Raw genomic sequence first — 25,308 nt, 5'->3', positions numbered from 1 at the left:
GCTCTCTCTGCAGTATGGGGGTGAAGGGAGAGCAGGACGCTGGAGCTCCTGTCTGTTTCTGGGGCCAGGTGTCTTTGTGGAGTGCTGGGTCCCATAAGCCATCAGCTCAGACAACACAGGCCTCTTCTCTCTGGGGCTGTGCGCCTCCCTATCGGGCCACCTCCAGGCCTGCTCCAGGCGGCCCTCCCGGCCCTACCACCCAGCTACCCCAAGGCCTGGGGAGCCCCTCCTGCCTGCCTGTCTGTCTCTGTCTGCCGTGTGTGTCTCGTCTCTTGTGTCAGACGTCGTGGCAGCAGCTCAGGCCTCTGGAAACTGGCTAAGGAACGCGTCAGTAGGTGGGGCTGGGGAGGCCTGTGGGTGGCCCTGTGGCGGCTGGGGGGTCCCATTTCCTCTTCTCAGATGGTTCCCAGAGGCCGGCGGATGGCTGTGCCATGTCCAGGCCCTTGCACCGATCGCCTCGGGGGACAGAGATGGCCTCAGGTCTGCCAGGCCGGCAGGGGCAGGGACAGTGCGGTTGGTCAAAGCCGAATGAGGCAGGCAGGGTTGGTGGTGGATGCCCTTTTATCGGAGGTTCTGCCTCTCCCCCACCCATCGCCTTCCCTCTCACTTGCCTTTGCTCTTCATTCCAGGCCTGTCAGGCTTTGGTGGGGTCTGGGATGACTGAGAAACTATGGCTCTGCCTGACAAGCCGAGGCCCTGGCCCTCAACAGAGAAGTGGTGTTCAGGCTGCACCTGCAGCCATGTGCCCCACCTTCCCCTTTCACAGAGGAGGAGACGGACCTGGAGAGGGAAGTCACAGAGGGACCCAGACAGCACTCAGGGCTGCCCAACCAGTGTCCACTCCTGGACCCGCAAAGTCACCTCCGATCCTGACTCCTCCCTGCACCCCCGGGGTTGGGGGGCAGAGGAGAGACAGCCCTTTGGGGGGCTCCCTGGTGCCTTCTCCTGAGAAAGGTAAAACCATTTCACCATAAGCATCATCTTAGCATCTCTTCCTCCACACCCAGCATGGTGCGTGGCAGAGCCCCCAGCTGCTCAATAGAGTGACTGGCATGGGAACAGGGGTCTGCTCTCTGCCAGGCACACTCTGCTGCCATTCTACATGTGTCACCTCATCAAGTCCTCCCACATCCCCATGAGGTAGGTATTACTTCACAGTTGCAGAAACCAGGGCTCAGAAGGTTAAGGAACTTGCCCAAGAGCCCACAGCTAGCAAGCTGCAGAGCCCACAGTCAAACCCAAGGCTGCCAGGTTCCATCTAGGTTCCACTCTGCCTCCACATGGAGTGGGAAAGGCCCCCAGAGTCTTGAGACCTGAGTCTAAATGGAACTCAGCACCAACAGCACTGTGGCTGTGGGCCACCTGATTCGCTGTGTTGGCTCAAGCAGCCCTGCCACCGTCCGAGACAGCCAGTGATCTTGTCTAATGGTGCCATCAGCACCTGGGCCCAGAGTTAGATCAGAAGCAGGGAGAATCTCAGCCTGGTGGGGGTTGAATTACATGGACTTTGAAGTTCCTTCCAACATTTTCCTCCTGCAATGAGAAGGGCATTTCCCATACGTGGCTATTGTATACCCATTGTGTGCCCAGCATCTAGCTTGGTTCATTAGAGACCTAAACCTTCCAGGCAGAACAGGTGCAACAAATGAGGTAATAGCCAGAATGAGCAGTGTCTGCTGTGCTCTGTGGTCTGGGGTAGTCAGGGTAGGGTGGGCATGGATCCAGGACCTTAGGACAGTGGGTATCTCTGATCCATGGAAGACCCCAGCTGCCTTTTCCCACCTCTTGACTGTCCTACTCTGGCTTTGCCTTCTCATGACAGTGAGGGCAGAAGTCCGCTAGGTTGGACAGGGACCTCTGAGGACCCTCTGGCTACAAGATGACTCTGGAATTATGGCTTTGCTCCCACTATTGCCAGGAGTAGAACATGTAGGTTTATTTCCAGTTATAGGAGGAAAACCCAAATCATGAAGGATAGAATCATGAACCAGGACCAAGGTGAAGAAAGAGGAAAGGAAGCAGCTCCCCTCCCATCCCTGGTGCCCTTGACTTGAACACCTCTGGGAATCCCAGCTTAAGGTTCCCCCATTAACCTCTTAGCAAAACCCTAAAGATTTCTTCTAATTCTAGGAATGATTAAGAAGCACCCTTTGGTTCATCTGTGGGCCCTCTCCCTGGTCACCTAACCATCCATCTCATCTAATAGTTTTCCTGTTCATTTATCTTCTCATCCTATCTGTTCCTACCATTCTCCCATTTGTCCTCCCACCCATCCAACTTCCCATTCTTTCATACTCCTATCTGTACTCCTATGCATGTAAAAGTGCATGTGTCCATTCATCCATCCAACCAGCCATTCTTCCATTCATCCATGTCTCCGTCCTCCCATCCAGCTCTCCATCATCCCACCTGTTTATTGACCCATTCTCCATCTATCCTTCCATTTATTTTCATCTACTCACCTATCCTCTGTCTGCCTATTCATCTCCTTATATGCTCATCTAGAGTTCCATCCCTCTGTCTATCCTCTTCCTGTTCTTCATTCTTTTGTATTTCCTTTATCCACTTTATCTATCCACCCACCAATCACTCTACTCTTCCACTCCAGGAGGCTTACCTCTTTCCATTCTTCTCTCCTCCATCCATCCATTCAAACTTACCAATTAATTAGACTAATGGGACAGAGTACCTGATTCAGGGCACTTATGACTTATGATGTTAATGACCATATGGAAATACAGCCATCCCCAGGGCAACAGTGAGCACATCATAGTTTGGGAGTAGCTGCTGGGCCCAAAGCAATATCCTGAGGCATCTGGCCTGTGTTCTTCTGGGGCAGGCTGGGATGCTCTGCCTGTCCTTCCTAGAACCCTTCTGTCCACCCAGCTGTGTGGCCTGTGAAATGTTGTGCACCTGCTGGGGAACTGAAGCTGTTGTTACTGTTCCCTGATTCCACAGAGCTGCTGTCTCTGCTCTGCAGCTTGTGGGCTGGACCTACAACTTGGGGCAAAGTCAGCCTCCCCTCTGAGGGCTTTGTAGGCATGGAGCAGGACAGAGGCCTTGCCGGGGCCTTCCCTGACCACCCTGGTCCTGTGTCTGCACTGTAGATTGGCCTGGGGAATCTGAAGGCCCAGAAATGGGACTTCTCTATGAAAATCAAGCTTGGGCCCCCAGCCTTGTGGCTCCTGAATCCCTGGCCAGTAGACTTCCCTACTCTCACCTTCTGCCCTCTCGCCATGCGTAATATTGAATTTGCCCTGGTTTCTCTACGTACACTAGAATTCTGTCCTGTGGGCTGCCCTAGAAGTGTCCTCAGCCAGAAGGGCATGCTTAGTCCTCACCCATCACGCCGGTCAATGGGAGCCTCCCACGTCATCCCATACTTGAGATGGCCAATAGTGCTGCCTGATGAGCGTCACCAGCTACTAGGGCCAGACTTAAATCAGAAGCAAAAAAAAAAAAAAAAAAGAAACCTATTGCACTTGAGTTGTCTTTTATTTTCTTTTTTTGTTTGTTTTCTAACCAGCATCTCACTTCCTCATTATACTCTCTGTCCCCTCGCAGCCCCCGCCCCTCCCCCCACCCCCCTACCTAGCTCCTGTGCACTGCCCTAACAGCAGCTGTGGCTACACATCTTGGCCTGAGCACCAGGGCAGAGGGATGCCCCAGCTCCTGCCCAGCCCCTGCAGCTGGCAGGGCCTTGACTGACCTGGAAACCATGGCCTGCCGGCCAGGTGCTACCTCCATGAATCCTGGGCCCACCCTGGCCGCCTGCCCCACAGCAGAGCCTAAGTATTCTCATTTCTTTCTAGGGAATCTGACTAAGCACATGAAGTCGAAGGCCCACAGCAAAAAGTGCCAAGAGACAGGGGTGCTGGAGGAGCTGGAAGCCGAAGAAGGTAACAATTGCCAACCTCCTCCGTCCCCTTTCCCCTTGTCCGCTTTCCCCGTCCTCCTCCACCTTAACTCCTTGCCTTCCCTGCTTCCTTTCTGTCTGCTTTGCTCCATTCCTCCTCATCCCCTCTCCCTCCCATGCCTTCACCTTCAGTTCTCCCAACTCTCAGAGACAAAGGTTAAATTCCCTGAATGATTGAGCCGCCTTCCCACATGCTGATAGGATATGCTGTGCAGCCCTAGCTATCATGCATTACCATCTATCATGCAGGTGGAGCGCCTGGCACCCATGGGTGCTCAGTGAATGTTTACTGAATAAATGCACACAAGAGAACTTACAGTCAACGTTGAGTGCCCACTATGTGTCGGGCAGGTTCTAAATGCATGCCCTGAATTATCCCAGCAACCTCTCACAATGACACTGTGGGACACATACTCTCCAAAGCTCCACACCCACACTCCTGCCTACACACTCCGGCATGGGCCTGACACATGGGCCTTTTGGAGCTAGGAGAGTTTCACAAAAGCCCAAAGCAGACCTGACAGCTGCTTGTCACCTCCCAGCCCCATCCCCGTACACACCCCAGCCATGGTGGTCAATCCCCAGGAGGCATCTTAGAGTCAGTCTCTGAGAAGACAGGGCAGAGGATTCGAAGCCAGTGGGTCTGGCTGGGCACTGTCAGGCCTTAGCAGTCAGACAGGTGGCCAGAAGGTCTTTGGTGGTGGACGCCAGTCCCTTCAACAGGAGGAGGCTGGAGCCATTTCTCCAGCACCAAGCAAAGCAGGAAACATACTGATTCCCTGAAATCAGCCCCAGGACTTAGAGTGTGACAGAGGGGAGTGTGTATGCACGCACTGTGTGTCTTGTTCCATTTTTGTTTTTCCAATTTGGGGAGTATCTGTAGTCTTACAAAAAAGAGTTAAGTCATATTTCCTTTTAGGTGGAATAAGTCATTTTTATAGAGTAGAACACAGTGAACTTGGGGCTGTTCACCCCAAAGCTAGAATGTGGGTTCACTGTGCTTGACAAGGATACACTGGGCCATATACACATGTTGTCTCATTGAGTCCTCAAAACAGGTGGCAGAAACTTGCGTCACGCATGTTAAGTCAGGGAAGTCAAAGCTCAGACAGGTAAAAATAGCCCAAGGTCACACAAAAACCCTGGCTGCATGCCACTCCACTGCCTGGTGGGCTGAACCAGGGGAGCCTGAGCCTAAGCCAGAGCCCTCCCCTGAGGTCCCTGCCCCGCCCCAGCCTCATTTTCCCAGTGGAGCGAAGGGGGATGCTCAGAGCCACTTTTCTGAAGAAGAAATCCATGCATTCATTCCAGAAGTAATTACTGGGCACAATCTCTGTGCCTGGCTCTATTCGGGGTGCTGGAGGTTCCGCAGTAAATAAAACAGCTCCTGTCCTCAGGCAGTCGGCATGGCAGGGGAGCTGGGCAAGGAACGAAGGTGGAGTAGAGCAAGGGCTTTCCCTGTGAAGCCAAAGAGAAAGCAGAAGAGCCAGGTGAGGGCTGGGGCGCGTGGGGAGGGCCGCTGTGCTAGACAGAGGGGTGTGAGCAGAGAACCCCCACCGGAAGGAACAGGAGTCAGGAGCCACGTGGGGTCAGGGAGGAGCTCTCCTACAGAGGGAGCAACAGGTGCAGGGTCCCCTAGTGCTGGAGCCCGCTGGGCGCGGTGGCAGCCGGTTCGGAGAGACCTGGAGCCTGAAGGCTGAAGGGCACCGGGGGTGCCCTGGAGCGGAGGAGAGAGGCAGGGCGTCCTCTGGCCTGTGCCGGGGGCGCGGGGAGGCCGGATGTGCTCAGGAGGTGGAAAAGCGGCGGGATTCTGGGTGGGCTCTGGAGGGAGAGCCCACAGGCTTAGCTGGCCCCATATGGGGCAGAAGGGAGGGGGGAGGACGAAAAGGAGCCAAGGAGGACTCCAAGGTTTACCGCCCAAGAGACTGAAGGATGGAGTTTCCACTTCCCGCGACGAGACACATGCAGGGGGGAGCGGCATGAGTTCGTGTCTGTGGAACGGGAGGTGGCGAGTGGGAGGACTGCCTGGAAGGAGCGAGGCGCCCAGTCCCTGCCCACGGTGCTGGCCAGGCTGGGCGCCAGCGCCACCGCGTGGCCTCTCCCAGCGGCGCCCGCCGCGCGCTCAAGCACTCTCATTTGTGGAGCGCTGGCGTGGATCCCAGCAGGGGCGGGGCCGCTCCAGCAAGTGCTCTGGGAAAGGGCCGCCCAGACAGAGGCATTCCCCAGTGCCTTGCAGGAACGCAGATGTGGAGGGCCCGGCCAGCCTCGAGCTGGGCAGGGGACTCTTGGCTTCCAGCATTCATGCACTGAGTGCCCAGGACGGGCCATTATCCCCACTGGGTCTCAACTTCCACATTAGTAAAGAGGGTCTTTATGAGCCCTCCCTGCTGGACATCACTCCTAACACTACCCCTGTGACCTTCGTCTGCAAAGTGCTGACAATCCCACCCCAGCTACCTGCCTGCTGAGACTGGGGGGACAGGGATGACAGGAGCTGAAGTTTATTGGGTACTTACTGTGTGCCAGACCCTCACAGTCCTCTCAACAACTTCCTAGAGTGCTTTTATTGCTACCCAGTTTACAGATGAGGAAACCAGACACAGAGAAAGTAAAGTATCCAACGTCACACAGCAAGGAAGTGGTGGTGCTGAGTTTCAAACCCGACCACTCCCTGCTTCTTAGTGCAACACATCATTTTTAAACTGTCAGCGTAACAATGCAAGGGCTGTAAACCTTAGTTCTGACTCAGCCACCACCTCTCACAGGGTCATCTGTGCCTGGATTTTGCTGTATGTAAATGAGGGGCAGGGCCAGGTGAACGGGTGATGAAGTAGGCCCCTGCCAAAGTCCTAGGCAAGGAAAGTAAATGCCTGGGGCATAACTGCAAAGTTCACCCCCATCCCCAGTCCTGCTCTTATCCTAATCCTTCATTCCTCCTCTGATCTCATCACCCTGCCTCTAGCCTCAGGGCCCTCCCTTTGCCTGCCAGCCCTAGCTCCACCCCATAGCTTTGACCTACATCCGGCTGAATGCCCACTTTTGTCCACTTTGGACATCTGACTGCTGCATATTGAGTGACTTGGAAGTGCTAGTTCCGGGCTTTCTGGCCTCAGGGCAGCTGGACATGGTGGAGAGCCAAAGCCTGGCTGCCCCAGCGGCCTGAGTCAGCTTCTGTGCCAGCCCTCCTGGTCAGTGGTGGGTGCAGTACTGACATGTGTGAGTGATGGGGCTGACTGGCTGGCTCAGCCCACCTGTCAGCAGCCTCATTCTGCAGACCAGAAACAGGTTCCGATGGTCTAGCGATGGGCCAGTGAGGAGGCCAGATGTTAGCGGAGTTCTCCCCAGCATCGGGATTGCTGTCCATTTAGAGATGCCCAAACTAGACTCCTGACATGTTAGAGGTGACCCGGCTGGTTGGGGCCATCCCAGAGGAATCAGACCAGGAGGCTAGTATTTCAGAGTCCTAACCCCCACTTTTAGACTCTATTCAATAATTCTGTTATTATTCTTGTAGTCTGTTTAAGGAGTGCAAGTGACCTAAATGTCCAACAATATCTGAAACAAGTATCACAGTTTTGTTGTTTGTTTACTCTTGTGAACAATTGCTTCCAAGTCTCTCAACATGCAGCCGTCAGATGTCCAAAGTGGACAAAAGTGGGCGTTCAGCCGGATGTAGGTCAAAAACTATGGGGTGGAGCTGGGGCTGGCAGACAATGGGAGGGCCCGGAGGCTAGAGGCAGCCTGGACTTCAAAAGGGCAGTGGCTCCTCAGATAAGAACATGGCTGGGATGGGGACCTGCTCTGCAGCCTGAGGCCAGCTTAGTCAAGCCACCCACAGAGGCCAGAGGCCACCACCTGCCAGATGCCATTGTGACAGCCACCGGGAGCCTGGTCACCATGGCAGATGTGTGTTTACACTGACCACGGATGGCTCTGTGCTGCTGGACCAGCCAGTGTGACTGCTCTGTCCTGGAATAATAGATTTCATCATGAATGTGTTAATATGGCAGCTATAATTATTTTTAAGCCCTCGATATGTGCCAGGTCTTCATTTTACTCCTCCTAGAAAACCTGATGAGGTGAGACCATCACATTCATTCGGCAAAGGGGGAGACCAAGCAGAGCAAGGTGGGGTAACTTGCCCGTGGCGAAGCCAGCACTGAGATGCTAGTGAAACAAAGACTGTCTTCTTTGCTGTGGCTCAATCCCAGCCCTACTACTGTCTTCCATGGGCAAGTTAATTACTCTCTCTTACCTCAGTTTCCTCATCTGTAACATGAAGATGAGAACAGTACCAGCTTCACAGGATTCTTTGAGGTCTAAATGAATAAATTTACCTAAAGCTCTCAGAACTGAACATTGCACATTCTAGGCATAAAGGAATTATTGTTCACTGTTGTTATTTACAAAGCGCTCCCATATCTGTTACGTTTCGTGGTTGTCCCCACAATCTTGTGCCCTTGCCATGGCTATTTTGCCCAGTCAGCAGGCAAGGAAACTGGGGCTCAGAGAGGAGCAGCCATGAGGGCAGCGGGGCCAAGGCCCAACCGTGACCTTGGGTCTTCTGTGTTTGCCCTCAGGAACCAGTGACGACCTGTTCCAGGACTCGGAAGGACGAGAGGGCTCAGAGGCTGTAGAGGAGCACCAGTTTTCAGACCTGGAGGACTCGGACTCAGACTCAGACCTGGACGAAGATGAGGATGAGGATGAGGAGGAGAGCCAGGAGGAGCTGTCCAGACCATCCTCAGAGGCGCCCCCGCCTGGCCCACCACATGCACTGCAGGCAGACTCCTCACCCATCCCGGGCCCTCAGCCCCCAGATGCCCCCGCCTCTGGCACCCAGGCTACACGAGGCAGCTTGGTCTCAGAAGCTGAGCGCCTGACAGCCAGCAGCTGCTCCATGTCCAACCAGAGCACGCCGGGCCTCCCCCGGCTGGGACCGGCCCCTCTGGGCTCTGTGGAGAAAGACACAGGCTCAGCCTTGAGCTCCAAGCCTGTGTCCCCGAGAAGACCATGGTCCCCAAGCAAAGAAGCAGGCAGCCGTCCACCAATAGCCCGCAAACACTCACTAACCAAAAATGACTCATCTCCCCAGCGATGCTCCCCGGCCCGAGAACCACAGGCCTCAGCCCCGAGCCCGCCTGGCCTGCACGTGGACCCAGGAAGGGGTATGGGCCCTCTCCCTTGTGGGTCTCCAAGACTTCAGCTGTCTCCTCTCACCCTCCGCCCCCTGGGAAGAGAACTGCCCCCTCGAGCACATGTGCTCTCCAAACTCGAGGGTGCTACCGACCCAGGCCTCCCCAGATACTCGCCCACCAGGAGATGGTCTCTGGGTCAGGCCGAGTCACCACCACGGTCAGTGCTGCCAGGGAAGTGGGCCTTAGCTGGGCCGGGCAGCCCTTCAGCAGGGGAGCATGGCCCAGGCTTGGGGCTGGCCCCGCGGGTTCTCTTCCCGCCCGCGCCTCTACCTCACAAGCTCCTCAGCAGAAGCCCAGAGACCTGCGCCTCCCCGTGGGTGAGTTCCTGCCCCTGGGGGCTGGGCCGCTTCTCCCCTGTGGGTGCGGGGGTTGCAAGTTCACACCCTCCTGGGTATCACACCTGGAACTAAACAGCTCTGCCAGCTCAGTAGTTATTAATAATTTAGCAAACATTTATTAGGCACCTACTGTGCCATGCACCATGCTGGGTGCCCTGAATCAACTGGCTAATTAAACTTTATTTTAGCCTCAGAAGCACAGAGCATGGACTCTGGAGTTCATGGGATCTGGGTTCTACCACGTATTAGTTTGTTCTTGCATTGCTGTAAACAAATTCCTGAGACTGCTCAGTTTCTGGGGAGGCCTCAAGCAGCTTTTACTCATGGCAGAAGGCGAAGCGGGAACAGGCATCTCACATGGCAGAGTGGAAGCAAGAGAGAGAGCTGGGGGGAAGGTGCCACACACTCAAAATGCCAGATCTCATGAGAACTTACTCACTATCTGGAGGACAGTATCAGTCCCCATGACCCAAACACCTCCCGCCAGGCTCCACCTCCAACACTGGGGATTACAATTCAACACAAGATTTGGGCAGGGACAAATATCCAAATGATATCATGTCACTTGCAAGGGGTGTGGCCTTGGATGTGGGTGTAAATACTCATACAGTTCCCCACCCCCAACCCATCCCCATCTGCCTGTGTTCTTTGAGCAGATGGCAGAACTTAACCAAAACCATCACCATCTCCAATATCACTGTCATCAGTGCCCTCAGAGACACCCTGTCGACCATCAGCACTGTCCCCATGGCCAGCACCACCACTGTCACCATTGCACCAACACACCACGGCTGCCACCCCGTCAGCACAGTCACCATCCCTGTCCCCTCAGCTGCCATGACCCCTCAATTGACAGCACCATCATTGTCAGCTGACCACCTTCCGACACCTTCTCTGTCCCCATGTTGCCATGACCCAGCCCTGTCACTCCTGGAGGAACACTGATCTAGGAATCCTTGATTTTTAATTTTGGGGTCACATTCAAATTCCTGGGGGTGGCAGAAGGTCAAGAACCTCAGGTGGGAACTCATGTCCAAGGGTGAAGCTGGGTGAAGACCATTTAGGAACAGGAGAGGCAGCAGACCCACATACAGGCCAGGCTCATGGGTGACGACAGGGCCCCACGTTGCTCAGGTATCCCCTCCTCTGAAGACAGATATGCTGGCCAGAGGCATGGAGACCATAGGGCCTGAGCATACTCATGGTCACTGTTGAGCTGGAGATGGCAGCAGGCTCAGCATCCATGGGCAGGGAGTCAGGAGCTTGGTTCTGGGTTCAGCTCAGCCGGGACTCTGGACTCGCTCTGTGATCTTGGGCAAGTCCCCTTCCCACTTCCAGGCCTCAGCTCCCCATGTGCCCAGCACGTAACCTTCACCTTACCTTGTCTTGTTTTCTGACCCCAGCAGAAGGCCGAGTCCCGAAGTCCCTCCTGCTCACCCAGCCCTGCTCATCCTCTCTCCTCCCGACCATTCTCCGCCCTCCATGACTTCCATGGCCACATCCTGGCCCGGACAGAGGAGAACATCTTCAGCCACCTGCCCCTGCACTCCCAGCACTTGACCCGTGCCCCATGTCCCTTGATTCCCATCGGTGGAATCCAGATGGTGCAGGCCCGGCCAGGAGCCCACCCCACCCTGCTTCCAGGGCCCACCGCAGCCTGGGTCAGTGGCTTCTCCGGGGGTGGCAGCGACCTGACAGGGGCCCGGGAGGCCCAGGAGCGAGGCCGCTGGAGTCCCACTGAGAGCTCATCAGCCTCCGTGTCGCCCGTGGCTAAGGTCTCCAAATTCACACTCTCCTCAGAGTTGGAGGGCAGGGACTACCCCAAGGAAAGGGAGAGGACCGGCGGAGGCCCGGGCAGGCCTCCTGACTGGACACCCCGTGGGACCGAGGCACCTGCCGAGCCCACACCCACGCATAGCCCCTGCACCCCGCCCGACACCTTGCCCCGGCCACCCCAGGGACGCCGGGCAGCGCAGTCCTGGAGCCCCCGCTTGGAGTTCCCGCGTGCACCGACCAACCCCGAGGCCTCTGCCACCCCGCCGCTGGACCGCAGCAGCTCCGTGGGCTGCCTGGCGGAGGCCTCTGCCTGCTTCCCAGCCCGGAGGAGGAATCTCTCTGGGGAACCCAGGACCAGGCAGGACTCCCCCAAGCCCTCAGGAAGTGGGGAGCCCAGGGCACCTCCACATCAGCCTGAGGACAGGGGCCCCCGCAACACTTAGCCTCTCTCCAACTGCTTCAGCATCTGGCTTCCAGTATCCAGCAACAGACGTTTCCAGCCACTTTCCTTGAATCATCCCACTCCCTCAGCCCCATCTGTCCCTCCGTCCAGGAGCTCTCACGGCCCCGTCTGTTGTACCTTCCCATGTATGCAGTTACCTGTGCCTTTTTCTATGCCTTTTGTTGCTTAAAAAGAAACAAAACAAATCACATACATACATTTAAAAAGAAACAACAACCCGTGAGGGGTCTGAGGCTGTGAATAGTTTATGCTTTTGGGGAAAGGCTGATGGTGGAGCCTCCTGACCCTCCCCACTGTGGTTTGCAGCCACCCACCCCAGAGGCTGGCAGAGGGGAAGGGGTGCACTGAGGGAGAAAGGAAAGGGAAACTTCAAACAATATAGAATTAAATGTAAAAGGAAGCACTCCTGTGTACAGATGCGATCAAGGTTCCTGTTTATTGCCACTTTACCCCCTGCCCAGCTCGTGGCCACCCCTCTCTGCCAGCAGAAAGGTCAGTGTCCCCAGGCACAGGGGTGCAAACAGAGGCAGGTGACCCCCACCCAGGCCCCAGCAGGCAGGCCCAGAAAAAATAACCTTTTCCTTTTTTTTTTTTTTTTGGCAAGAAAATAAAATTATGCTTTTCCTAGGATTTCAACACAAAATAATAGGTGCAGGTAGAAGGAGGAGGGTTGGCTCCCCAAGGGCCCCTGGATACTCTGGTAGTCTGAGTCATAGGTCCATCCTGGCACTCCACAGGTGGGCAGGCCATCCCACCCACGCACCCCCACTCCCAACACCTCCCTTCTGCACCCCACCCTGGCCCCCTGGGCTGGGGAAGGAGCCCTGACTGTCTGTCCCTGGCTCCCAAGCCCCCGACCAAGGCCTCACTCTTCTGTTGCCTCCTCTGTTCTAAAACTACCCACAAAGGCGGAAGTGGCAGGGCCCAAGCCTTAGGGGTCATTCCTGAGACTGGGTTTTGGGTTTTGTTTTACCCTGGGGTACAGGGGACCCTGTTCCACTCATGGCTGGGTTTTTCCAGTGCTCCACAGCAGAGGTTTGCAGGGAACTGTTTTGGGACCACTTTGCCACAGGACTGTTTCCCCCTCTCCCTGCCCCACACTGCCCCTGTCTCCACTACCCCAAGGAAATACCCAGAACTGTGGCTGGTGGATATGGCCCGGGCCTGTTTGCTGTCTTACACCTCTTTTTTAAAAAGAGAGAGGACGGTATCTGATACTTTGCCCAGCCACCACAGATTCTCGTGACCTAGAGGATTTTTGAATTGTCCTAAGTCATTGGAATTCTCCAAAGCAATCAGTGCAAGCCAGTGCCTCTTCCTTACCCCCCTCTCTACCTTCAAGAAGCTGCCCTGCATTTCCTGGGGCAAAACTCTACTTTGTAAGAAAAATAATAGGACCAGAAATTTAAATCCCAAATTGAACTATGGAACTTGAACTCTAGTGTGTTTGCCCCAACTGGGAGAAGTGAGTTTTTCCCCATTGTTCCAGAACTGGTTTTCTTTACTTTCTACAAAGGAGGGCAGCACAGGGACTATGGTCGTGGCCCATGAAGGCTGGGTTTGATGCCACCCTATAAAGAGCAGGGACCTCTCTGGCCAGTCCCCAGTCCTCAGCCAGGCTGTATGAATCAAGTGCCTGCCCCAGGGCTCTTGAGCTGTTGAAGCTGTTTGGGTACAGGACACACTAGGTGGGGAGGGTTAAGACCCTTCTGTGAGTTCCCTGTGCGGGGCTGTACTTGCCTTTTCCACTTCGTGGCCTTTCCCCGGCTTAGTCCCTACTAGACAGACAAACCAGCCACAGTCCAGCCTGCAGCCAGACCACCTTGTTCGTTCATTCTCCTTTGCCTCACTCAGAGCTAAAACAAAAATGAGACAAAAGGCAGGGCCTCCCTGGGGGTCCACTGTGCTCCAGGGTTCTGGGGAGTCAAGATTAGCCAGCAGCTCCTGACTGCTTCCCTCAGAGATGAGGGCTCTCATCCTCCCAAAAGCAGCAGCAAGCCCAGCCTGGACCACACCATCCATATTGCTGGACAGTGGCCTGGCAGAAAGTGACTCCTCCGAGTCCCAAGAGGCCAGGGCTTTTCCCACCCTTGCCTTCCAGCCCTAACCCATGGGACTGCCCACGGATTGGAAGCTTCAAGGGCTGAGGTCTGGGAGCTGCATAAAGGCCTTTGCTTCAGCCCAGGTTAAAAATCTCCCTGGGCAGGCTCTCTCTGCCCCAGACCTACAAAGCAGCAGACTGGGGACTCTGGTGGACTAGCCCCTGATATTGGTGGGGGACCCCACACCACTCCACCCCACCCTGCCTTCCAGCTCTCGTGGGCATTTTTCTCCCTGCACTCAAATAGCCTACCCACCCAAGGTTTCCTCCCTGGGCAGCCTAGCAATGAACAGCGCAGCCGGCAGGGCAGAGGCCCAGCAGTCACCGGGCCCGTCAGGCTCAGGCAGAGAAGCCACAGGGGCCAGGAGTCACTGGAGACTACTTCTAAATGATGGGGGGAAATGCACAAATAGAATCTCACCAAAGGGCTGCCTCCACATTGATGCTGTGCCCAGAGGGACACAACCAATGCCACCAGACTGGGTATATGTCACTGGGCACAGCTCTAACCCCCTCCTCCGGACTCTAGTCCCAGTCCTCTGCGCACAGAGCCTCCAGCCCACAGGTATACCTTCATGATTTGGAGAAAGACGTGTGCCCCATGCACACCCTCCCCTGGGCCTTCTGCCCTGCTCCCAGTCACTTCCAAGCTTCCTGTTTGCCTGTGATGTTATTGTGCCTGTTGAGGGAAGCAGCAGAGGAGGCAGTGGCTGACTTGGCACAGATGCCTGCTGCGTGCTCTGTTGAAATGCGCAGGGTGGCCATTCCTCGGTACAGACTAGCCCTGGTCCTTAGGTGTGGGCAGTAGGGGAGGAACCAACTGGTCGAGGTTTCAGAGCCAAACCTTGCCTTCAGTTGGTGAGTCCTTGCCCCCCAGGCCTGCGCTCCACGACGCCCTTCACCCTTGGCAATCTCAGTGCCATCCTGGATAGTAACCCCACTCCTCTCTGCTCCTGCCCGCACCTATGGCTCTCACTCTGGCCTCAAGCCCTGCGACCCTCCAGGAGCCTGACAGCAGCCAGCTGCCTGCACTGTCGCCTCCATAAGCTCCAACTTCCAGACCCAGAAGTCCCTCTGCTTCCCTCTGTTGGAAAAAGCCTAAAAGAATTAGCTTCCAGATTCCTCTAGCTCCTGCTCCATTCCCACCCAGTCCTTCTGAAGAGGAATGAGCAATACATCTGAGCTGGATTTCTCTCTAGTCCTTTCTCCAGACAAATCCTTCTTAAAGCAAAAGTCCTGGCTGAGCACCTGTCCTTGGGGACCGATCTGCCGTGTGACCAGGGAAAGAAAGTTCCCGAAAGCCTATTCCACCAATTCTGCTTCTGTGTTGTGAATCCAGTCTGCTTTCCATTAGAAAACCGCTTCGGCACTTACGGTCACTTTACTAAATCTAGTATGTAAAAAAAGAAAGAAAGAAAAGAAACAGAAAAAAGAAATGTGCAGGCAAATGTAAAATACAATGCTCTCTGTAAGATAAATATTTGCCTTTTTTTCTAAAAGGTGTATGTATTCTGTACGTGAAATTGTCTGTAGAAAGTTTCTATGTTCTTAAATGGCAATACATTCCAAAAATTGTACTGTAGATATGTACAGCAACTGCACTGGGATGGGGTAGTTTTGCCTGTAATTTTATTTAAACTCCAGTTTCCACACTTGCATCTTGCAATGTTGGTATGGTATATATCAGTGCAAAAGAAAAAAACAAAAAACAAAAAAACAAAAAAATCCACGCAGGTCTAAAGCACAGAGTCTGACGTTCAAAAGGAAAAATGCTCAGTATTGATGTGTGTGACCTTTGTTGTAAATTACATCTGTACTGTGAATGAGAAGTTTTTACAAGTATAATAATTGCCTTTATTACAGCTCTGGCTGAGTGTTCAGCCTGAGGATATTTTTTAAAAAAAAATTAGCATGTTGGAATAAATTTGAAAATCCCAACATAGCCCTGCTTGCCTGGCTCATGGTTTTTCTAGAGGGTTCCACGATGTCAGAGTTGGAAGGACACTTGGCATCCCAAGTGCTCATTTTGCTTCACAGCAATCAGGCCAAGAGAGCGGAGGTGACTAGGCTGCAGTCACACAGCCCAGGATTCTCTTGCAGACCCTGGAAAGGCCTCTCGAGGATGCGCCAGATATAGCACCATCTGGTTTGGGGCCTGTATTTGTTCCCTAGTCTGCGGTGACAAATCACCACAAACTAGGTGGCTTTAAACAACAGAAAATTATTCTCTCACAGTTCTGGAAGCCTTAACGTCAAAGTCAAGGTGTTGGCAAAGTTGATTCCTCCTGGAGGCTCTGAAGGAAAATCAATTATATGCCCCTCCTAGCTTCTGGTGGCTGCAGACAATGCTTGGCCTTCCCTGGTTTATACACTCATCACTCCAATCCCTGCCTCCACAAGGCCACATTCACAGATTCCAGGCATTAGGACATAAACTTAACTTTCGGGGGGCCCCCATTCACCTCACTACAAGATGAATAGTGAATTGGTTCTTGAGTGTTGATAGTGGGGGAGGCACAGCACTTACTGCCTGTGAGACCTTGGGCAACTCACCTAACCTCTCTGTGCCTCTATTTGTAAATCTGTAAAGTGGAGGGGCATGATCCATATCTATAAGGGCTGGTGTGCGGATTAAGTGAGATGGCATATACAGGGTGGCTAACAGAGCCTGGAACATAGTAAGCCTTCAACAATTTGTTTCTGAGCAGGCTTTGCACAGGGTTCTGGGGTTACAAGGGTGGAAAAGATATGGAGTCCCCACCTTTTGTATTCAGCAATGATTTGCTGAGTGCCAATGAGAGGCAGTCATTGATACAACAGTGAGCAAGACAGACACAGATCCACCACGAGGAGCTCACATTCTAGCAGGGGAGGCCATCATCAGTTACTCAATCACAGCAGCCATCACGGCTGTGGTGGAAGAGAATGACGGTGCTAATCCAGAGTGAGTCTGCATCACCCAGGGGACCTTTCCTGGAAAAGTCCTAAGGGTCGGGAGGATGAAGGGAGCCATGAGAAGGAGAGGCTAGATTGACTGATGGACGATCAAGGGGGATTCTCAGGGTAAACGCCATCCAGAAGTTTAGTGCTAAGAGCCTAAGAGGTTCTGTTCGTTCAAAGCAATCAGAGGATTAATTGTTGCTGGCTTTTGGGAAAGCTGGACTAGTACAATTCCTGGTGCCTAGTGGGTCCTTCATAGATGCTGCTGAATGTTGAATGAATAAATGGTGGCAGTGGATTGTGGTGGTTGAAGAGTGAGGACAAGGTGGGGAAGTGGAGGTAGCAGACACAGACACCTTCTAGGGGCCTGGGCTAGAGACAGGGGAGAGCAGGGGCAGTCATGGGGGAGCGTGGGGTGCAGGGAAAGGAAACCGAGTGTGTGATGGGCTGGTGAGGAGACAAGAAGCCAGATGTAGACTCCTCTTCCCCTGTGGCCCAAAAGAAGGGGAGGGAGGAAGTACAGATTAAGTCAGCCTATCTGTTTGGTGACAGGAAGTTGGGGACACTCTGGAAGGTGGATTGTATGTGGGAAATAGAGTGAAGTCACCTGAGGAAGCTGCAGGGTGAAAAGATCAAAGACACCTGAATAGGTGTGAATGACCTTTGAGGGGAGCAAGAGGAAGCCACCAGGGCAACAGGGAAGGCACCTGCATAGCATTGCGTGCCAGCTGCCTTCTGTCTGCTCAGTGGTGTGGTTTTTCCAGCAGTCCTCAGCCACTGGTTGTGGGCATGGGGAAGGTGGCCCAGGGTTAGCCAGGCCATGGGACACAAGGACAATGAGTTACTGGAGGTGAGTCACTGGCAAGTGAAGAGGTGAGGTCACTAGCCACTGAGCCCACGTGCTGAGAAAGGAACAAGCAGGCCTGGTTGATAAGGAGAAAGGCCAGTGGTCAAGTGACGACTTGGATGAAAACAAGAAAATGTTGTGAGCTGTCTTAACTCATTGGATGAAGACTGTGTCAGCCACAGGCGTGGGTGGCTGAGGTGCGATGAAAGAGCTCACCACTGGAGATGAAGAGGACAGGAAGTGAGCATCCAGGGTGCCGAGTGGGCTGTGCAGGTGGCAAGTGAGGCCATTGCTGAGGATTGCAGGGCTTAAGTGGAGATCCGGGCCGTGAGTCAGGGCGTAACTGTCAGGATGGGTTCTGTTATGCAGCAGAAACTAGCAACCCAGACACTCCGGCTGAATGCAAGGGACCTGTATTTCTTTCCCTCACTATACATTCAGTGTGGGTCAGCAGGGGAATTATGCTTATCCTAGTCAGAGATCTAGACTGATAGAGGCTCCTTCCCTGTGCTTCCATGACCCCAGGGGCTGAGGCAAGAACAGTACTAGGGGCCTCCCACTGGCAAGTAAATGCTTCTACGTGGAAACAACTATCCCTTCCATGCATATTTTGCTGGCTAAAGAAAGTCACACATGGTCACGCCTAATGGAGGAAAATGAGAATAATTGGAAACAGCCCTAATGATAATCGTACAAGGCTAGGACTTCTCAGAATTGGAAGAGGAGATGAGCAGATGTCAGCGATGGGAGCGGGGAGGGCCTGACAGTGGTAGCCTCAAAGGTGCTGGATTTTTACAGTGAGCGAGTGAAAAAAATAATAGTCCAAAAGAGGCCCTGGGAGCAAACGTGGCAGCTGGCTTTAGAATCATGGGATGAAGAGCCATCGTTGGAGCAGGTGCCTGGGGAGCACGTCCTTGGATCATGCGGGGGGCATGTCTCAGTCTAGGCCAGTGGGGAAGTAGACCTTCACAACAGCCCCAGAAGGAGAAGAAAAATAGCATAGTATGTGCCAGGCCCAGTGTCCAGCATTTTACAAACTTGATTTGTAGTCCCTACAACAACCCAGCAAGATAAGAGTTACTGTCCCCAGTTTTAGAGAGGAAAACAGAAGCTCCAAAGGGCCCCCAGCAGCCGAAGGTGCACAACTAGGTAGGGGCAGTATGAGGACTAGAAAACCCTTGTGTGGCTCACATGTAGTCCTTCAGGGAACCTGAGGTCCTCCCGCCTCCTCCCATCTCAAACTTGGGCTCCAGGGAAGCCCAGAATCTCAGACTGTCCAGCTGTGACCACTCAGGGTCCAGCTGGGGCTTCTCTCCAGCATCCTCCTGACTTAGTATGGCCATCTGGTAGCCATTTTAAGTCCCTGTGCCTGAGGCCACAGGTGCAAGGAATGACCAGCAGACACCGGGCCTAGATTCCAGTAGCTGAGAGCATGAAAAGTGCCTGTGAATTCTTTCCTCCACTGTCTGCCAGCAGGCCCAAGGCCCGCCGATCTTTCACACATCGCTGGCCAGCAGGCCTCCCAGGCTGCTCTCTAAGGTTCATCAAGCGCTTTCCCATTTGGAGTGGACTAGGACAGGGTGCACATTCCCATTTACAGATGAAGGGGAGAGCCGAAGATCACACCCTGGTTAGCAGCAGGGCCACTCACCTGTCCCCCTGACCCCAGCCTCAGAGGGCAGCGGCCACTGCTGTCTGCTGCTGAGGCCTTCACCAGGCTTTTTCTGGGTCCCAGTCCAGGTCTAGGCTGGGGCTGCAGGACTCCGGGATCCTACCCTCACCCTTAGGCCTGGGTCCTCTCTGGGCTCAGAATCTGGAGCCCACACTCTGTCCTGGAGACTCGTGGCGGGGCAGGCCACTGTAGATAGGATGGGCCAGCCTGAGATGAGCATGAGTGGAGAGAAGAAGGAAGAGCTGGTGGAGGACACAGAGCAGGTGAAGAGGGTGCAGACGGGGCTGTGCTGCTTGGGATTCATCATGGGCACTGCTCAGGAGACCCTGGGAGGAGACGCCTTATAACCTCAGCATCTATTCTACAGCAGGAAGGTAGGAAGTTTCAGCCCTATTTAACAAGCAAGGAAATTGAGTCACAGTGAAGTTATTTGCCCAGAATCAGGGTGCCGGAATGGTGACACTGTCTTCCCAAGGACCTCACGGTAAGTGGCAGGGCCAGGAGTTGAAACCAGGTCCCCACATTTGGGAAGTGGTTAGCTTCCTATGGAAAGAGAATCTGGGCCTCTTTGCTACTAAGCAGCCCTGGAACCTGGGTTGGGGCTGGGGAACCCCAACATGCATATTCCCCAGTCCTTTCCAGGCATCACCTACTTCAGGGGGACCCCACTGCCTACTGCTTCCCTTCCAGATGACATCCAGAGCTGAGAAGTGCTTGGCCCAGGGTCAGGGCTATGATTCCTGATCCCTCAGCAAAGCCACCTGCACCACCCCACCCGTCCCTCCTCTACCCCAGGCCTGAGTTCAACTGCCCGTCTCTCTTGCCCAGCTCTGCCTTTTTAGGAAAGGAAAAGAGCAGCCCTGGGGAGGGCGGGCAGGCAGGCGGGTGGGCGGACATGCTAATCCACCTGCTCCCGGCGTCTTTGGTTACCCGTGGTTTGGGGCTGGGCAGCCCCAGCTGGGAGTGCCAGTCCAGCCAATCGGTGCTGCCGGCTGAGCTCTCCACCAGAGCCATACAAGGCTTTGCCACAGCCCAGGCCTGAGCTGGCATAGGGCAACCCCAGCACCAGTGCCCGCCCCGCCCCGAGCCTGCCAGCCCGGCACGTCCTCGGACTCTGCCTAATCCAGCCTGGGAGCAGATAGGGCTGCCATGCACGTGCACCAGGCCCAGGCTGTTCCAAGGTCAGGGAGGTGGCACCACCAGGGCAGAGACCAGAGTCACGACAGGGGCCTAGCTAGCCATGGTGATCCTGGTGGGGGTCCAGGGTGATGACGCCTAGGCCTGGTCCAGGCTGCATCATCTCTTGACAATGACCACCTAGCCTGCCTCCTCCACCTCTGAAGAGGTTCTCAGCAAAGCTAGTATCTGGCTCCTGCACCTTCTGGGGTCTTTCCAGGGATCAAGTCCCAACCCATTTAATCCACCCTGGGTTCAGACTGCATGTTCCTCTCAAAAGTAGGGGTGTCCATTAGTGTGTGCCTATTGTGAGAGCCATGTGTGTATGTCCCCTGTGGCCTGCAGGTGGGGACAGACAGCCCCTCCCCAGCACAGCCCACCCCATCTGTCAGCACATAATGCCTCTAACTTAACGCTCATATGATCCCTGGAAGGTAGGAAGTATTGGTCCCATATAACAAGTAGGGAACTAGAGTCATGAAGAGGTTATTAGCTTAAGGTCAGGGTACCAGGATCCAGCTTCAGAGCAGTCTGACTCTAGAGCCTGTGTTCTAGACCTCTGGGCACACAGACCTCCTCCTGGAATTTACCATCCTGGAGGGAAGGGGGACCAATGTCTAGAGCAACGTGTGAATGCGGGAATGAAAGGCATGTCTGACATATCTGAGATAAGAGGACCCTTTGTTCCTGAATGCTGAGAGTAGAGGGTTCTTCCCAGGCCTCCAATGCACTGACATTGCCCAGAACATGACTGCCCATGTCTGCAGCGACCCAGATTGGAGAATCCCTGACCACCTCTGACAATTAGATTCTTCACAGAAGCCACTGGGTTCAAGCATCCTTATGTGTCCTACATAGGCCAAGCCGAAGTTAGGGCCAAGACTGCGGTGCTCTCCAGGGCCACCCTACAGGTGAAGGAAATGTGCTGGCATGGGGGGTGGGGGTTGGCGGGCCTGGTTGGCATCAGGCTCTGTTTGCTCACTCAGGAAAGAAGGAGATAAATATAGACACAGGATTACTCAGATACAGCCTGGGAAAACCGGCTCCGGAGCCTTGACTTCAGCCCTGGCCCAGCCTCGCCTTCACCGGCCTGCCCACACAGTGCCCGCTGCCAGGCCTGCCCTGCCTCCTCTTAGGACTCCCTTCCTACCTGCTCTTCCTGGGAACTGGGCATGTACTTGTCTCAACTCCCATAGCAAGTGAGGAACAGACAAAGTCAGTGCTCGCTTGGGTACTGGGAGTCACCTTTGAAGGCCCAGGTGCTATACCAGTACAGTTTCCTCAGTTTCCCCATCTGTGAGGGGAGAGGCTGGTGCATCCAGCCCTCCACTTCCTTGGGCCTGCATGTAGAGACCACCCAGCAGAAAGGGGGTGAGGCCGGGGTCTGTCTCACACACAAGGAGATGCCAGTCAGAGTGGCATGTGTTGGGGGCTGACCTCAGACCCTGGAGCCAAGCTGGATGGGCTGCAATCCCAGCTGTGCCAGGTGTTAACTGTGGGACTTCGGGCAAGTTACTTTACCTAACTGTGCCTCAGTTTCTCATCTCTAAAATCAGAATAATAATAGTCTATTAATAATAATTATTACATATTACATAATATAAATCTTACACATAGTATAATAATAATTAATAATAATAGCACTGGCCTCCTAGGGCATTACAGAGAATTAGATGCATCATTGTGTGCAAAGCACTTACACCAGGGCCTAGCACAGAGCAACAGCTACACATGTTTATTAGAATAGTAATCAGCTGTGGCAGCTGGGGTCCAAGGTACACATAGCCTGGGTGGGCCACTCAGACGCTCTCACCTTCCAAAGGACCTGCTGGGCCCTGCTCTACACAGTGGACAGGTCTCTGCTATTCTCAGGCCCTGGCAACAGCTCCTCTGCCTCCCTTCCCTGACTGACAGCTTCTAGAGTCAGGTAGACACAGAGTTGGCAGTGGCTCCACCACTTACAGGCTGTGTTACCTTGGACAAGTGACTGGCCCTCTTTGAGCCTCAAATAGCCATAACCCTAACCCTAACTTCAAACAGAGAGGCTCGGGGAGGGCCATTTCTCCCACATTTCTCCCTCCAGGGATCGGTATGAGAGTAAATAGGGGAACGTGTGGGAAGCTTCCAGCTCAGCTGGGCAAATGGGTTCTCTGCGTTTGATTTCATCCTGACCCACTGCTTTCAATTCCTCCAACTTCCTCCTGTGGCTGTAAGCTTGACCTGAGACGAGCCATGCCTGGGTACATGACCCTTACCTATGCAAGGGCCCTCAGGTATGGGAAACATGCAGCCTCCCTGTCATGCATGAGTGCAGGTCTCCACTCACAGACCCATGGGGCCCCTAGGAGCTTGTATGTTTCCTCCCGCATAGGCCCCCACTACATGGCACTCATGTGTATCCACACAGCTGTCTGTGTTCACTCTGTACATACCTGCCAATGCACGCACAGACCTATGCACACACGGACACACAGGGGCACAGCTATGCACAAGCATGGAGAAGCAGGTACCTGAAGCTCTGTCCCTGCACATCCTGGCCAGCACGCACGTTTCCACTCTCAGGGGGCGTCCTAGCCAGGCCTGGCCCCAAGGTGGCCGTCCTCATGGCACAGGAATGCAGACAGCTGGGGATGCTCTGCCAGCGGACGTGATAGAAAGGCCAAGGGGAAACCACACGGGCAGAAACCCAAGCAGGCGTGCCAGGCCAAGGCGTGGCCCGTGAGTGCCAGGAATTGTGTAGTTGCGGGGGGTGGGGCACGTGCCGATACTTGCTTGCTCTAGTCTCTCCTGTCACCCTGTGTCCTCAGAGTCTCTGAGACTTCGAGGTCAAAAGGGCTCAGAGACCATTCTGCACCAGAGGCAGAGGCCAGGTTCTACCTCCCCAGCCACGCTATGTGGTGGGGTTCTGCCTCTCTCTAAGCTACAGTGTGAGCTGTAAGGGGCCATACTGAGCAGTCTTCCTTGCTGGGAAATCAGAAGAATCTATGAGCACAGAGATCTACAGGAGGAGGACTAGTGTCACTGACTCCAGTCAAGAGAGACAGTGAAGACGATGTGCAAGTCCCTATAACACTCCAGGTGCAGGCTTGGGGGGACTCACACTGACTCAACACTGTGTTCTAAGATGTCTGCATCTACTGACTCCCTGGATGCTCCCAAAGGGCAGCTGGTCCCCCACTTATGGATGCAGAATCTGAGGTGCAGAGAAGTATTGTCCCAGAGCTGGCTGACTTCAGAGCCCGGCAGCTAACCACTGTGTTGTGAGGTCTCTGCCTCCGTGCACATTTCACACCCTGGCAGAGAGGTTTGCAAGTGAGGCCTTGGTATCGCTGGCAGAATGAAAGGCACCCTCCCAAATACAGGGACCTCTGGCCTCAGGCAGGAGAGCAGCCTCCTCATCCCTTACAGCATCAACCTTGCCCAAGGCGCAGTCATGCCATCTGTGGGTAAGATCACCACACAGGGAGGAGTCAGGCAGAGCCAGTGGTGGGGGAATGGGGGGCTTCAGCCTCTTCTGCCAGTGGCTAGGTAGAGACCATGTCAGGGTACCAAGAGAGGACAGACACGAAGGTATGAACAAGGCCATGCAAGACAGGCCCTGGTGTAAAGAGAGGTCATCCTCTTTAGAGGACATCCATGGCCCCCATGTAGAACATATGAACTAAGAGGGACAGAAGCCAGAGTTCCAGAACACACTGAGTCCCAGGGGCTGGCAAGGACCCCAGTGAGGACCTGCTCAACTGCAGAGTCCCTGAGGCCAAGGCTGACAAAGGTGGCTTCCTACAAAGGGCCTCCTGGCCAGCTGGGACCCCCATGCTCCAGTCCTGTTTGCTGGGCAGAACTGTGAGCTGCTATGCCCTGGTGTTAGGGATCTTGCAGATGAGGGGGAAGGAAGAGAGCATTAAAAAATCCCATCCAATCGCTCAAGCCCAAGAGTTAGAGGCTGCGATGATTCATGATCTCGCCACTGCACTTCAGCAACCTGGGTGACAGAGCGAGACCCAGTCTCTGAAAAAAAAAAAATCCCATTCAGAGGAACCTCCCAACAGCCCAGCTGCCTGTGCCAGCCCCTGCAGGTCCTAAGCACAGACTTGGCCATTTAGTTGCTGCCCCCCACCAGGGATGGAGAAGCTAAAATGGAATTCCTCATGTGAAGACAGAACAGTCACAGGAGTACCCAAAAGGCAAGTGGAGCCCAAGGCCACACAGGACAGGAAGGACCCTGACTCCAGCATCTTCCGCACCTCTCAGAGCAGCCCGCAGTGCAGCGTCAAGACTCCCCGCTCCCTCTGCCAGGGCTAAGGTCGGCAGCGTCCAGCAGCTGTGGGAGCCACCCCGCCATTCCCCAGGAGGAGGGTCTTCACCCATCCAGGAGAAGGGGTGCCCAGTCAAACTGCCCTGGGGCTCTAACTGCCCTGCCAGTCCTCGCGTGGCTGGAAGCAGATGACGTCACCCCCTTTGCACCTGCATTTCCACAGCAGCAATGCCCAGCACTCAGGGTCACCGGTCAGATCCAGACATAGCCTGGCACCCGCAAAAGACCCTCCGCGTGGCCATCTGGAGTTTGCCAAGACTTCTCAAGGTGGTTACGCTCCTTTCCAAAGCACTTCTGGGCTTGAGACATCGTTACCCAGCCCAGGACTCTGGGGAAGAGCAAGACAGCCAGGGTCATCCCATCTTCCACTGGACAGGCCCAGGCCCAGAGAGGAGAGTGGCTTCAGGGAAACACCCCGTAAGCTGGAGGCAAGATTTGGGGGACCCAGCCCCCGCTTCCTCCCCACACCAGTCTCCATATGGAGAAGGGGCGACGGGCCCCAGACGGCCTCCCCAGGGCAGCGGCAGGTCTTGCTGTGGTCTTGCTGTGGCCGTTCGAGGTCTCCG

The 25,308-nt window shown here is 54.6% G+C and overlaps 1 protein-coding gene across 3 annotated transcripts in view; it reads left to right on the top strand.

Annotated features, from left to right (window-relative positions):
- HIVEP3 (HIVEP zinc finger 3) overlaps positions 1–15,734 on the top strand; it is a 158,277-nt gene extending 142,543 nt beyond the window's left edge. For 2 of the 3 annotated variants that reach the window (XM_030942858.1, XM_030942857.1), the window contains 3 exons: positions 3,813–3,899; positions 8,497–9,431; positions 10,856–15,734. In XM_030942858.1, coding sequence (XP_030798718.1) covers positions 3,813–3,899; positions 8,497–9,431; positions 10,856–11,671 — 1,838 coding nt within the window. In that variant the 3' untranslated portion in view covers positions 11,672–15,734. The remainder of the gene's footprint in view (positions 1–3,812; positions 3,900–8,496; positions 9,432–10,855) is intronic. The other variant, XM_030942859.1, reaches the window with a different exon arrangement.
- The last annotated feature ends 9,574 nt before the right edge of the window (positions 15,735–25,308 follow it).

Source organism: Rhinopithecus roxellana, chromosome 12, assembly GCF_007565055.1.
Source record: "Rhinopithecus roxellana isolate Shanxi Qingling chromosome 12, ASM756505v1, whole genome shotgun sequence".
Taxonomy (NCBI): domain Eukaryota; kingdom Metazoa; phylum Chordata; class Mammalia; order Primates; family Cercopithecidae; genus Rhinopithecus; species Rhinopithecus roxellana.
The sequence above is the reverse complement of the archived record's forward strand: the minus strand, read 5'-3'. Positions and strand labels throughout refer to the sequence as shown.